This window comes from Haliotis rubra, unplaced genomic scaffold (assembly GCF_003918875.1).
Source record: "Haliotis rubra isolate DU_JTF1 unplaced genomic scaffold, ASM391887v1 Scf456, whole genome shotgun sequence".
Taxonomy (NCBI): Eukaryota; Metazoa; Mollusca; class Gastropoda; order Lepetellida; family Haliotidae; genus Haliotis; species Haliotis rubra.
The window spans coordinates 392,106-405,094 of NW_025767142.1; the positions used below are offsets into that span (position 1 = coordinate 392,106).

The following is a 12,989-nucleotide window of genomic DNA, read 5'->3' on the forward strand; positions in this document are numbered from 1 at the left end:
CAACTCACTCATCACTAGAACACTGATAAAGCATCAGTTTCATCTAAAGATGAATGGAAGACTTCAAGAAGGCATTTTTTGTTTAGACCTCAAGTACGACTGTGTGAGGTTGGAATGTTCAAGACTTGCCTGGCCCTACTGTCCGCCATGTTGGCAGACAACATCGAGATTGGTGGGGAACTACACATTGAGAGACTCTATCTGTTTTGTCTCATCTGGACATATGGTGGTCTGCTTGACCAGCATGACCGCAAGGCCTTCAGTGACCTTCTCAAGACTCTCTCCACGGCGTACGTTATATTTATGTGGTGTTGTATTTTGTTAGAGTGTGTTTAAAAGTCACAGGGTTTTATGAAGGATTCCTACAAGTGCAGTTGGTAAACATTTTTGGAGTAATTAGTTATTTTGCACTAAATTGGGTTTTCTATGAGTATCTATTATTCAGATTTATTTTAACATTGCATTAAAAGAGAATATATCTTAAAGCCCTTTTATCATATTGGCCAGTGAAACCCCTACTGCCAGTGTAACCCCTACTGCCATGCTATCAGTTGGAACAAAAACGAAAATATATTTTTCAAATTTGCGAATTTGTATTGCCATTTGCTGAACAGGTCGAGGTTAAGTCGAGTTCTATTGTTCTATTGTGCAACTAGTAAATAATTCTTATCCTTAATCATATTAAAATAGTTTTTCATAAATGCAGCAAAGCAGTGAAGGTTGGAGAGTCCCCGATTAGCCCAGATTATGATCCACGGTCTGTCCATATCTGTGTAGTGGGGTTGTGGTAAAGATACAACTGACATAAACCTTGGAATGAACTCCTAAGATGGAAATATCAGAAATACTTTTATAATGTCTGTGTTTCCTTGTCCAGCCTGCCCGATGATGACCGGGACATCTGTGTGTTTGACTACTATGTGGATGAGTCAGGAGAGTGGGACCCATGGCATTCCAGGTAAGTGGAACCTTGTGGATTTTTGGGTTGTAATACATTGCGTTTCTTATACCAAACATACTATAACAGTACTGAATTCTCCCAGGTCTTGGTGTGTCATCCTCTTTATATAAGATATGGATATGCGTTATGTATGCAATATATTAGGTATGTCACTGATGTTACTTCTTAATGTAATACTGTATTGGTTCTTGTGTTTAGTATGCACTTGACATATGCACATTGCTTTATCAGGCACAGGTTTGGGGAAACTGTTTTGCCACAGGTCATGGTTTGTTTCAAAGTTATTGATGTTGTTTTGAGAGGGTAAGATGCTTTATTTGTGACATTCCAGGGTTCCTGAGTCTGCCTATGCAGACAACCAGGATATGCTGGGAGAGATGTTTGTCGACACTGTTGATACGGTGAGTTGCAACACTATGACACTGCATGATCTACTCTAGGTGTGGTAACCTTTATGAACAAGTAGGATACATGTGTGAATGAAATGCCATGATATTACAAAATAGAAGACATAATTTGACATTATATTATTCCTTCCACTTGTAGATGCGCACACGCATCCTCATGGAGTTTGCAGCAGCGTCTGGCCAAAATGTCCTCCTGGTGGGACCTCATGGGTCAGGGAAGACAACTCTCATCAACTCCTTTATAGATGTTCAAGGTTTGTTATAAGCATTTTTGTATCAGGAAGTGGTTGGATTTGTTTTCATTGGAAGTTCATTCTGCTTTCATACAGTTCTTGTTTCTTGAATATCAAGGCTTGCAAGATTTTCTTACAATTCCTTTTTTTTTTTTTTGTTAGTCCATAATTTTCAAGATAGTCCCATTTGATATTATTGTAATATCTGACTGTGAAACAAAGGGATCTGTCATTGGTTTACTCACCATAATTTGGTTGGATGAATAATTGATAATTATATGGTGAAAATTACTCATTGTCCTAGGTTTATTCCAAGTTGTGATCTCAGCCTTACAGACTCAATGGAGATAACTCTTGAAATGCTTGAAACTATTCCCCTGACAACTACACATCTTCACTACATATTTCCAGATTCCCAGTTGTCCATCTGCAAGAGACTAGTGTTCTCAGGTGCATCTACAGCCAAGCAGCTGCAGCAGTTTGTAGAGGCCAACATCTACCACAGACAAGGTCAGTGACTTGCGCTATCTCAGGTTGATTGGTTTCAGTGTGGTCTTTCACATGGTAAATGGTATTCAATTCTTAACAGTTTTCTGCAAGGAAAATTACAATGATAACCTGTTTTACTTTCTTGTGTTTGTAGGTTTTGTCTATGGAGCAAAGGAGAACAAGAAACTGAAAGTGTTTATTGATGACGTCAACTTACCTGTACCGGATGAACATGGGGTACAGAGATGTAACGAGGTGAGAGAAGAGTTTGGGTAGTACTGATACAGTGATACAGTATACTGATACTCTATGCTCCATATACCTATCACTGATGGAGTGATGTCCCTTATGGACCAGGGTGCCGTTGTTCAAAACAACCTTAGCGCTAAGACTACCTTAAGTCTATGTTAAGGTATGGGAGTAATGGTCACCTTAGCGGTAAGATCGCTTTGTACAACGGCACCCTGGATCTGTTGGTCATGACTATGTGATACAATATGCAGTGTGTGTGGGACAGAATGCTGGCCACTAGTTTAGGATTAAGAAGGACAATAGCTGATTGGTCCTAACTGTCATTATGCTCTGACTGTATGGATAAGTGTTCATGCTGTCAACCACTGGGTTGCCTAGCCTCTCAAGCTACTTTTGATCCATCTGGACAATTGCTATCTTTGGTATACAACATTCACTCTCTTGAATGTTACTGACTGATGGTGTGATTTGAAATCGCATTTTAATAAATGGGTTTATCATATTCATAATTCAAGTCAGTCAGGATTAAAGTACAATCATCTGGATGTTCCTGAATGTTGATTCCATTGTGATGTTTCCTCTGCCAGCTCCTCCGACAGTTGCTGGACCAGCGCATCCTGTGCACGCTACAGAAACCGTTTGAGTGGAAGACAGTAGAGGGGCTGACTGTCACCTCCGCCATGGCACTCAGTGACTACCCCGGGGTGGGCAACAGGGCCATCTCGGAGAGACTGCTGGTAGGACAGAGCTTCACTTTCAAATCAGATTTCCACTTTTAGAAGTTACGGCAAAAGTCATTCAGATAGGAAAATGTTTTTGCATACATTCAATAGTAAATGTGATAATGCTTCTGTTGCTAATTTGAAATAGACATGTCCTCTGACAGAAGAGGGGGCTTCAAAATGGGCTGTGATGGCATGCCGGGTTAGAATTGGTCTTCAGCAACCCATGCTTGTCAGAAGAGGCGACTAGGGTGGTCATGCTCTCTGACTTGGTTGAAACATGTCATTGTATTCCAATTGCATAGATCGATGCTCATGCTGTTGATCACTGGATTGTATGGCCCAGACTCAATTATTTACAGACTGCCATATAGATGGAGTATTGCTGAGTGCAGCTCTAGACAGTGTACTCAGTATGGATTCAGGCTGTAATTTCATGTTAAATTTTCTATTTCACAGCTCTTAAGGCAACAACGTATTTGTTAGCTTGTTTAGGCAGATCCGATGAATTGGTGTTTTACATATAGATACTGATAATATGTACTGATAAATCCTTGACAAAACATTTTCCTTGTCCTTACAGAGACACTTTGCTGTGTTTAACCTGCCTGCACCTATGGATGAAAGTCTCAAGACTGTTGTGAATGGCATATTGGAGGTATGTGGAGTATCTTTATCTGCAGGGTAACCCTCATGCCATGCAGAAATGCAACTATTTGTTGTTGAAACCTATACAAAGAAACAAGTTTTGAATGTTTGTAACATCTACTTTATCTTGTTCATATCTATACATTTGTGTTCTACAGGCCAATATGACTCATCAAGATGCCCCTGGCCTTGACCTTGACCTTCATAGCAGCCTTGTCCATGCTTCATGTGATCTCCTGACCTCGCTGCAAAGTGTGCTGCGACCTACGCCGATGCCGGGCAGATACCACTACCTCTTTACCCTCAAGGACCTCACTAAGTGCTTCCAGGTAAAAGTCATTGTGCAATCGTTTGGGTTTTGCTACACCTTGCAAATAAATATATATATAATGACAGCATGTTGTCAACATGGGATATTGCAGGCACTGAATTATCTGACAAGTTACTTGGTAGAATGTGTCAGTTCTTGATGAAGATTCACTTTGTCAAAGTATTGTACTGCGAAACATTTAAACATTTAATCTTCCCACTCCTCCCCTTCCATCCTCTTACCTTTCACTCACCTCTCACGTACCTGATAACTTCCTCTCAGTCCTCCCCTTCCATCCTCTTACCTTGCACTCACCTCTCACGTTCCCTGATCACTTCCTCTCAGTCCTCCACTGCCATTCCCAAACGTGGCCATTATTTCCAGCACATTAAACATATGGGTTGTCATAACTAGAAATGAATCCTGAAATATATTTGACTGTCTGTTAGCAGAATCCACAGTCTTTTGCTGCATCAGAGAGTGATATTGAGAAATCTTATAAAGTAATCCAGTGGGTTTAGTATTGACTTCACATGAGACAAATCTGATTCAGCCATTCTACAATTTGCAAGATGGCTGTTTTGAACTATAATTGTTTAAAATATTGGCCATTATTTAGTTTTTATGTATGGTTTTATGTATGTGGATATGACTTACAACTGTTCTCACTTCAGTGCCTGAAGCGGCTGCCGGACGAGAGCAGGGCTGATGAAAGCATGGTGGTATCGCTATGGAGACACGAGATACAGCGCATCATGAAGGACCGCATCAGTCGCACAGCTGACAAGAACTGGTTCGATGACACACTGGAGAAGTCTATCCAGGAGGTAGGACGAGAACATTGCTGTTGTTAGTGAGGAGAATTTTGTTTTGGATAGAGTGATGATAGTGAAGTGATGTAATTCAATGTTACCACGTTGTCTTGTTTGTAGACTTGGCCCAAGCTGGAAGGACCACTCCATGAAAACTTTGTAACTTTCCCAGTTGACGCCAGGATGTATCAGAGACCAGTCACATCTCTCGGGACAAAGCAGATTAAGGTCAGTCTACAGAAGAGCCAATGAGTGAGAAACAACAAACCTAGATAGTTCAGAATCTTGTGAATTCAGCAGTGTTTAAAATTTAAAGGGGAACCTGGAGTTCTTGGTGTTTCTTGATGCATGTATTTCAGGACATGATGATGTTTTAATCTGTACCACAGGTAATGCTTCAGCCCATTGAGAACCTGGAGTTCTTGATGGTTCTTGATGCATGTATTTTAGGACATGATGATGTTTCAATCTGCACCACAGGTAATGCTTCAGCCCATTGAGAACCTTCGAGATCTGCACAGTTGCCTCAACACCCATCTGACCCGCTACAACGAGGAGTTTGGCAACGTCAGACTCAACATCATGCTGTCTGACTTCATCATCTCCCATGTTGTGAGGATGCATCGAGTCATCAGCTTCCATCATGGGTCAGTAGCATGGAACATCGGTTCAAGTTTAATACAGGCTATATGTACTTGATGTATTGATGTACACGACATTTCCTTGGATATGGTGCCTTTGATATTTTCTAAATACAATAAATACTATAATTGTCCTGCAATTCCTAATCAGTTTTATGCATTCATTCACTGTAAACAAACAAAAATCTGACAAGATTTAAACAGACTTTAAAACTAATGGGCCTGTCTGCTAGGCAGCCTTACCAGTATGATTGTCATAAGGCTATATTAATGTATGTGAGTGAACATTTAGTGGATAGGGCCTAGATGTCATATTTTAAGTGGCAGTCCTCCTATTGTTTAAATTAGCATCTTGATTTCAACTGGTTTGAACCTTGGGTTGATCTGTCCAGGGGCAACCTGTTGCTGATCGGAGCTGTAGGGTCTCACCTGGCCACACTGTGTCGTCTGGCCCTGCATGTAGCAGACATCCCTATACACAAGGTGGACACGGCCAAACAGAGCAACTTCTTCGATGGGCTGCGTTCTGCTATCAGACTCAGTGGATCAGAGGGCAAGATCATCACACTCATGTTCACTGTAAGTAGTTGGTGATAGCTGCTGGACCTCTGGTGGAACTAGAGTGGGGGTTTCCCTGTACTCCAACCCTTCTCTTTAGAAATGACATGACATGACCTGTTTCATGTAATGATTCATGTAATGAACCAAAGAAGAATTACTCTTCCAGATCCCTGGATTCTGTGCCATTTTGTGCTGAAAGAAACAGTTGTTATATTGCATGTTCATGGTGTGAACTCACACTAGGGGATCATTACAACACAAGAAAAAGAAACAGTCATTGTGTAATCCTGTATATGTTGTTGTGTTCCTTCTCTGATCTGCATGATCTTTTGCTTAAGTCATAGTGTTGTTGAATGCAGCTCCTTCACACCCAGAGTTGCCTCCCTTTTGCACTTTCAGGGAACCAAACATGTTAGAAAATGTCAGTGCAAATTATGTCACCAGAACATTGACTCCTGTATATGTTGTTTCTTGTGCTAGTAAGGACATTGTTAGACAGTTTGTACATTACTGTATATCCAAGTTTGTGACAGTTGTTTGACAACTATAAATCGTGTTGTGTTGCAGTCCCGAGACCTGGCTGACCCAGTGTACCTGGACGCTATCAACAGTCTCCTGGTCAGTGGGGAGTACCCTCATCTCTTCTCTAATGATGAAATGGATGGACTGCTACAGGTAGGTTTCTGTCACACCTTTGCAACTTCTGCACTGTAAGGGCTCAAGTTTTTATTCCAGGGTTTGTTCAGAAACATAACTACAGTTAGATGACACAATCCATGTAATAAAGATTAATAAATGAAATTGCCCACACAATCCTGGCCCACAGTTTCTAAGTGTAAAGGCTTCTTCCAAGATCAGCTATCAGCTACATCTGTCTTGTGTTGTTCTCAGGCTATCCACCCTGCCATGAAGCGTGAGTTCCCCAGTATGTCCGTGGACCCCATGAAGTTCTTTGTGTCAAGGGTTAAGAGCAACCTTCACATCATCATCTGTCTGCCCCCAGGACATCCTCTCATCAGGAATGCTTCACAGTGAGTAGCGCATCTCCTGAGCAATACACAGAAATTTGATACCCTGGTTTGAATCCTTTACCCACTTATACCAAGAAATCAGATATCTCACCACTGATCAAATTCAACTGATGCAACGTCTTTGGAGTTATTTTAATGGAGTGAAAGATTTGTCTAAACTATTCCTTGGATATCAAGTGATCATTCTGAATATATTCTGGCCATGCTATCCAAACTTACTTTCAACAAGCATAGTCCTGTCACCTCACCAGTAATTCTTTGGGTTTGTCAACACATGAAGTGTTATCTCCCCTTGGTACACTTTTTACCTCAATGTGCACGCCAAGAAATGGTCCCCTGTATCCTGTGCTTGTTGTAAGAGCCAACTAAAACAGATTGGGTGGTCAGGCTACGTGAATGGTCGCAAGTCAATGTGTCCTGACTATTAATGCTTTCAGTCACTTGTTTGTCCAGATTTGATCATGTACAGGCTGTTTACTAACACTGTCACCTCCATGTGTGTTGCAGCCAGTACCCAGGTCTGCTGAGTGGCTGTCAGATCAACTGGATGTGTGACTGGCCACAAGAGTCCTTGCTGGGAGATGCTAACTACTTCATAACTAAACACAGACTCACTGAAGAGTTTGAGGACCTGAGGTAAGTGACCGTCTGCTGCTGATGCTGCTACTTGCATTGGGGACTCTTCTTGACTGTGGGTATGCAAGATGAACTCTCAAAGTTATCAATGATCCTAGTTGAGTTTGCGATGTGTGTAATGTGTGAAGCCCAGTCTTGCTGTTACAACTGAGGTGCAGCTGCTAGGGCTGGTACGGGTAAAAAAATTGTACCCAGGTACCCCACCCCCTAATACTCTACCCCCTATTACCCTACCCGGATACCCGTTATGTTAATTCCTGACATCAAATTTGCAAGAAATGGCAGTATATTCTTCAGCTCGGAGGCTAAACCTTCGAGATTTTCAATGTCTTAACCATGTGTTATATTCGAAAGAAGTGACTGTAAATTCTGTCTCAATCTTCCAAGACAATACAACCTTTTAATCATGAAAGAATAATATATATAACATTTTTTAATCTATTACTGCCATCATCATAACGGGTCTGGGTATTGAGATGGGTATTCGGGTCCAACTCATTACCCACCGGTCCCGGGTATCCAGGTATCCCAGCCCTAGCAGCTACAGTTTTGTCACATCTTTCACAATGACTAATTCCTCCTCTGCAGCGACAACGTGACAACCTGCCTGGCCAACATCCACAGCTTTGTGCTGCGAGACTGTAAGCAGATGCCATGGGCTGGGGAGCTGAGTCCCGAGATCAGCCTCAACACTGTGAAGGTCACGGAGAAGAAGAAGGACCAGCTGAAGGTCATGACACTCAAGGTGCCCAACCTGCCGTACTCCAAGACCATCTTACACGAGAGAATCAAGTGAGTGGTTCAGTTCCTGAAGGACACTTCAGTCACACTTCTAACATACTTCTGTGCTCCTTGTGAGGTTTGGATTGGGACCTAAATGGTCCTGTAACACTCCATTTGAGACCCTTTAGCTGTTTTGGACAATTAGAAAGCTTATTTATCCTCATCATGATAGCTTATGTATGTGTTTCTGATGTATTTCTTGAGTTGAATGTTGTAGAAACTTTGCCGTGAAGATCCAAAATAGAATGGGTGTACATCAGTCCATGCTTCTTGTAACAACAAGTGGTCAGACTCACTGACTAGTTTCCCCTTGGATTCATAAAATACCTCTGTTCTGAATGACATTATTCCTTTTTTCAATCCTATTTCGTTTCCTTATACCGAATCATTTTCTACTCGTCAGTTACAGTTTTAATGCTTCGATTCCTAATTTTCCATGTAACCTTAGCTTCCTGCCTGTCCATGCTCACTCCGAAAACGTTACCTGTACCGAGAGAATGAATGAGAAAATTATCGTCAATAACCCATGCTTGTCAGATGTGAAGTGAATAAAACAATTTGCCAAGTAACCTTATCTTCAACCTCCCTACAAAAAATGCATCAAAATATTGTTTGCCAACAGACTGCAGCACCGTGACACCAGTGTCCCGGCTAAGAACGAGGTGTATGTAGGCCCGACCACGTACAGGCGCTTCATGGACTGTTTCCACTACCTCTACACCCACAAGGCTGCTGACAGGACAGAGGTGGTAGAGAAACTCAAGTAAGTCTCTGGGGATGATGGTACATCTCTGTGGTAGGTTACTATGGTGTGTACTTGTCAGTGGAAGGTAGATTACCATGACAAACCACTGGGGACAAATTGTAGTATTGGCTGTAGTGTTCATTTATAATTAAACAACGTTAGCTCATCTGTCCTTGAAAGTTTCCCGAGTTTGTACGTCAGGTTGGGAATAGTCTTCAGATACCCATGCTTGCTCTGTGAGGCAACAAATAGAATTGGATGGTCAGGCAGCTGTCATAGCATCAAAATTACTCAGAGGAATGCTCGTCAGTCAATGGATTGTCTGTTCAGAAAATGAATTTATGGATGGAATATTTCAGTGTCTGACATAAAACAATCACCAAACAGACAAACTGAAACCTGAACTGTGGTCACTGTCGATGTATTTGCCAAGGATATTTGCTTTGTTATGGGTTCAAAACGATCATTTGCTTGGCAAGGGACCATTCTCATCCATTTTTACTGTCAGCAATAGAAAATGGTTTGGCATCTTTCATCTTCACAGGAAGCTGTTGTCCACACTGGACCAGACTCGATCTGATGCCAAGAAGATGAAGAAGGCCATCAAGACTAAGACCAGTCAGTTTGAGGAAGCCAAAAAAGATGACTGCTGACCTTCTGAACCAACTCACATACAAGGCCACGACCCTGGAGAAGCTCAAGGCCAAGGTTGGTCTCAGCAAGTCTCTAGATGCTTACCTCCATCTCAATGAATTTGAGGAAGATGAAGAGGAAGAAGATGAACTTCTCAAGCAAGGTGATGATGTGTTTTCTTTCTCCATGCCAGACTGGTTTGTTTTATTTTTGTCGAAGGTCAAGGTCAGCATTCAGGTTGTATCCTTATCAGCTTCTGAGTCATGCTCACTTCTACTTACAGCAAACATAACTAGGTTCATCTGTACAAATCTTACTTTGTCACATGTCAACTGAATTTACATCAAAATGTCAAGGTCACTTTTGATCGAAATGTGTCATACTCTTTGTTTTATGACATTTGAGGATATTGGACAATGGGACTTGGGGATTCTCTTTCAAGAGATGTGACATCTATTTTTGAGGTGTATGTATTCTGTTTAACAGAAGAGTGGGATGACTATGACGTGGAGTTTGATAAGATGCGAGAGGCAACACTGAAGACGAGGCAGGTGCAGGCTAAGGAGGAGTATGGCCAGGCCCAGAAGACGCTGGAGGAGTGTCGACGCAGTCTGGAGGACTCCCGACAACAGGTGATCACTATGTATATATATAATTATACAGATAGACAGGTTCTTTAAACAGAGTAAAGGTGTTTAATGTTTATGAGACGTATCTCCCGTCAATGACTGGTATTTATACTTTTGTACTTGGTGTCTTGTTGCATCTGTAGGAGGAATAAGGTGACAGAAGTATTTTTGGTTGAAGGTCTCTCATATTGCAAACTTGTAATTTGTAACTGAATGTTTTGCAAATATCCACTACAATTTGTTTTGCTTGATGTTGTATGAGGCTAAGAGAAATTAATATATAGGTTACATCCCTCTACTAGTAGTAAAGCCGAGGGAGAATATGTGTCCTATGTCAATTCATGTGGCTGAAATGTGTTTTTATTTATTTGTTCACCCGGATGTAACTGTTAGACAACCTTCTTGCTATTTTACTCTTCAGTTCGTGTGTGAAAGACGAGATAAGTATAAACCTATCCTGTGTGCAGGTGGTGTACTGGAGGACGAAGGTAGACCGGCAGTGTATCGAGCGTCTCAGGGCGTTTGCCAACCCACCAACGCTGGTGGGTCAGGTGATGGAGATGGTGATGATGCTGATCGGGAAGCGACTGCCATCACAGAGGATACAGGACCTGTCTCCCCTGAAGGAGGACATGTCCAGCAGGATGTCCACCAGTTCCTCCAGCACAAAGTTCATCATCAAGAAGTGTATGTAAAGCTTATTATGTCCTTGGGATAAACACAGGGTCCCTTGACATACAGAAGAAAATATAGCCATACCTTCAATGAATGCCTGTTCAAACATGAAAATGAGATAAAAGTTTCATAAGACGAACTTACATTGTAAAATAAACTTCTGTTATGCTTGTAGTAGGGATGGCACTATGGCTGTGATTTATTATTTTTTTCAACACCTTTCTTGAAATGATGCACATGTTTTGAAATCATTTACTCCAATGCGATACCTTTAAGTGTGATCAAAGGTTTCAGTTAATTTCTATTTCTCAAAAACAAGCTGAAAAGACCAGCTTTGAATGTATATAGGTAAGCTGCTCCACTATATTGTTGTGGATATTTTTGAAGTTGAAGATAGCATTATGTTCTTTCCTAAATATTTAGCTGCTGAAGTTCCTATTCCTAAGAAGCCATCATCAGGTTTGAGTTTACTGATATGCAGTGAACATTAATATGTGTATATACTTATGACTTTGTGTCTTCTATATATAGCATTGGTTTATTGTGTTATTTATAACATGTCCGTCGGTGTTCTGAAGATATTGTGAAATATCTGCATGTTTGTGTGAATTGAACACTACTACCTGCCTTGGTGAGTAAGTGTATGCTATGTGTCTATCTGACTGTTTTCTGATGTGTCTGTTCATTTGTGTGTCTGTCTCTGTCTGTCTGTCTGTCTGTCTGACTGTCTGTCTTTCTATGTCTGACTCAGTCTAGTTGTCAGTGTTTGTGAAATTGTGTGATGAGACTTGATACCAGACCAGTTTTCAGTATTGCAAATTGTTTGACTACGTCATCTGAGCTAATTCTGAATTTTTTGTGCAGCTTTGCATACCTACACTCTTTTAGGCTTCCTGATTTGAAGCCCAGATTCCCCCCTATTGTCTGCCAGCAAAGATTTAAGTGGAAACATCTACAACTCGCATCACTCAAAACAGTCCAAAACGAACCTCTCCCCTAAATCCTGCCTGTTACCTGAAGTCAGTGTCCTCAGCAGTCTATGTGACTGTCTTGTTGTGTGATGCTAAGTGTTAACCTGCCTTTAAGTATTGTTTGATATATATAATTGATAAGTAATGTCCTCTTTGTTGAATTGTTTAAGAGTGTGCAGTTTTACTTTCATCAAGAGCTTGTATATTCTTTTGCAGTGTTGTAAATTAGGTGTTGATCTAAGGATCCAGGATGTTTCCTTCTATAATTTTTTATTCTAGGATCTCCTTAATTAAAACTTTCAACATTAGGCTTATGATAGGATTTAACATCTTGTAATTCTAAAATATGACCCATAACCCAGGCCAGTATGTTTGTGTTGATTTCTAGACTGAACAATCTGTGAAAAACCATTCACACAGTTTGTTGTGGAATCTATTTACTATAATCATAGCTGAGAAATTATTTACAGTTTAATTTTCTATTTATCATCTTATGATGAGGAGCATTAGTGGCAGATTCCCTGAGTTAATGGAGTGCACAGGTTGGGTTGACAAACTCTGATGATATGTTTGAAGACTTGAGGTTTATAAGCATCATAACCTTTCATGTTGGATGCACCGACACTGTATAGAAACATAGACTTGCATCACTTTGAGCTGACAGGGACAGATATAACTAAAGCAGTCTCCTTCAAGACCTCCAGTCGAAACTTGTTTCTTAATATAATTTTCAATAGTATTTAGTGTTATTATTACCTGAAGCTGATGTCGCAGGCTGCTAAAGTACTGTTCAAAATGGTGTCATATGCCACTCATTCTCTCGTGGAGTCAATTTTGCATCTATTCCATA

At 40.9% G+C, this 12,989-nt stretch overlaps 1 protein-coding gene across 1 annotated transcript in view; it reads left to right on the forward strand.

Moving 5' to 3' along the window:
* Positions 1-12,989, forward strand: part of LOC124290091 (dynein axonemal heavy chain 8-like) — a 102,175-nt gene that overhangs the window by 52,458 nt on the left and 36,728 nt on the right. The window contains 22 exon segments of the mRNA XM_046726780.1: positions 87-290; positions 878-958; positions 1,293-1,362; positions 1,508-1,622; positions 2,013-2,111; positions 2,245-2,345; positions 2,930-3,079; positions 3,648-3,722; positions 3,871-4,041; positions 4,697-4,849; positions 4,955-5,062; positions 5,315-5,481; positions 5,868-6,054; positions 6,604-6,711; positions 6,928-7,067; positions 7,575-7,703; positions 8,292-8,495; positions 9,109-9,249; positions 9,776-9,875; positions 9,877-10,027; positions 10,351-10,496; positions 10,961-11,180. Coding sequence (XP_046582736.1) covers positions 87-290; positions 878-958; positions 1,293-1,362; positions 1,508-1,622; positions 2,013-2,111; positions 2,245-2,345; positions 2,930-3,079; positions 3,648-3,722; positions 3,871-4,041; positions 4,697-4,849; positions 4,955-5,062; positions 5,315-5,481; positions 5,868-6,054; positions 6,604-6,711; positions 6,928-7,067; positions 7,575-7,703; positions 8,292-8,495; positions 9,109-9,249; positions 9,776-9,875; positions 9,877-10,027; positions 10,351-10,496; positions 10,961-11,180 — 3,020 coding nt within the window.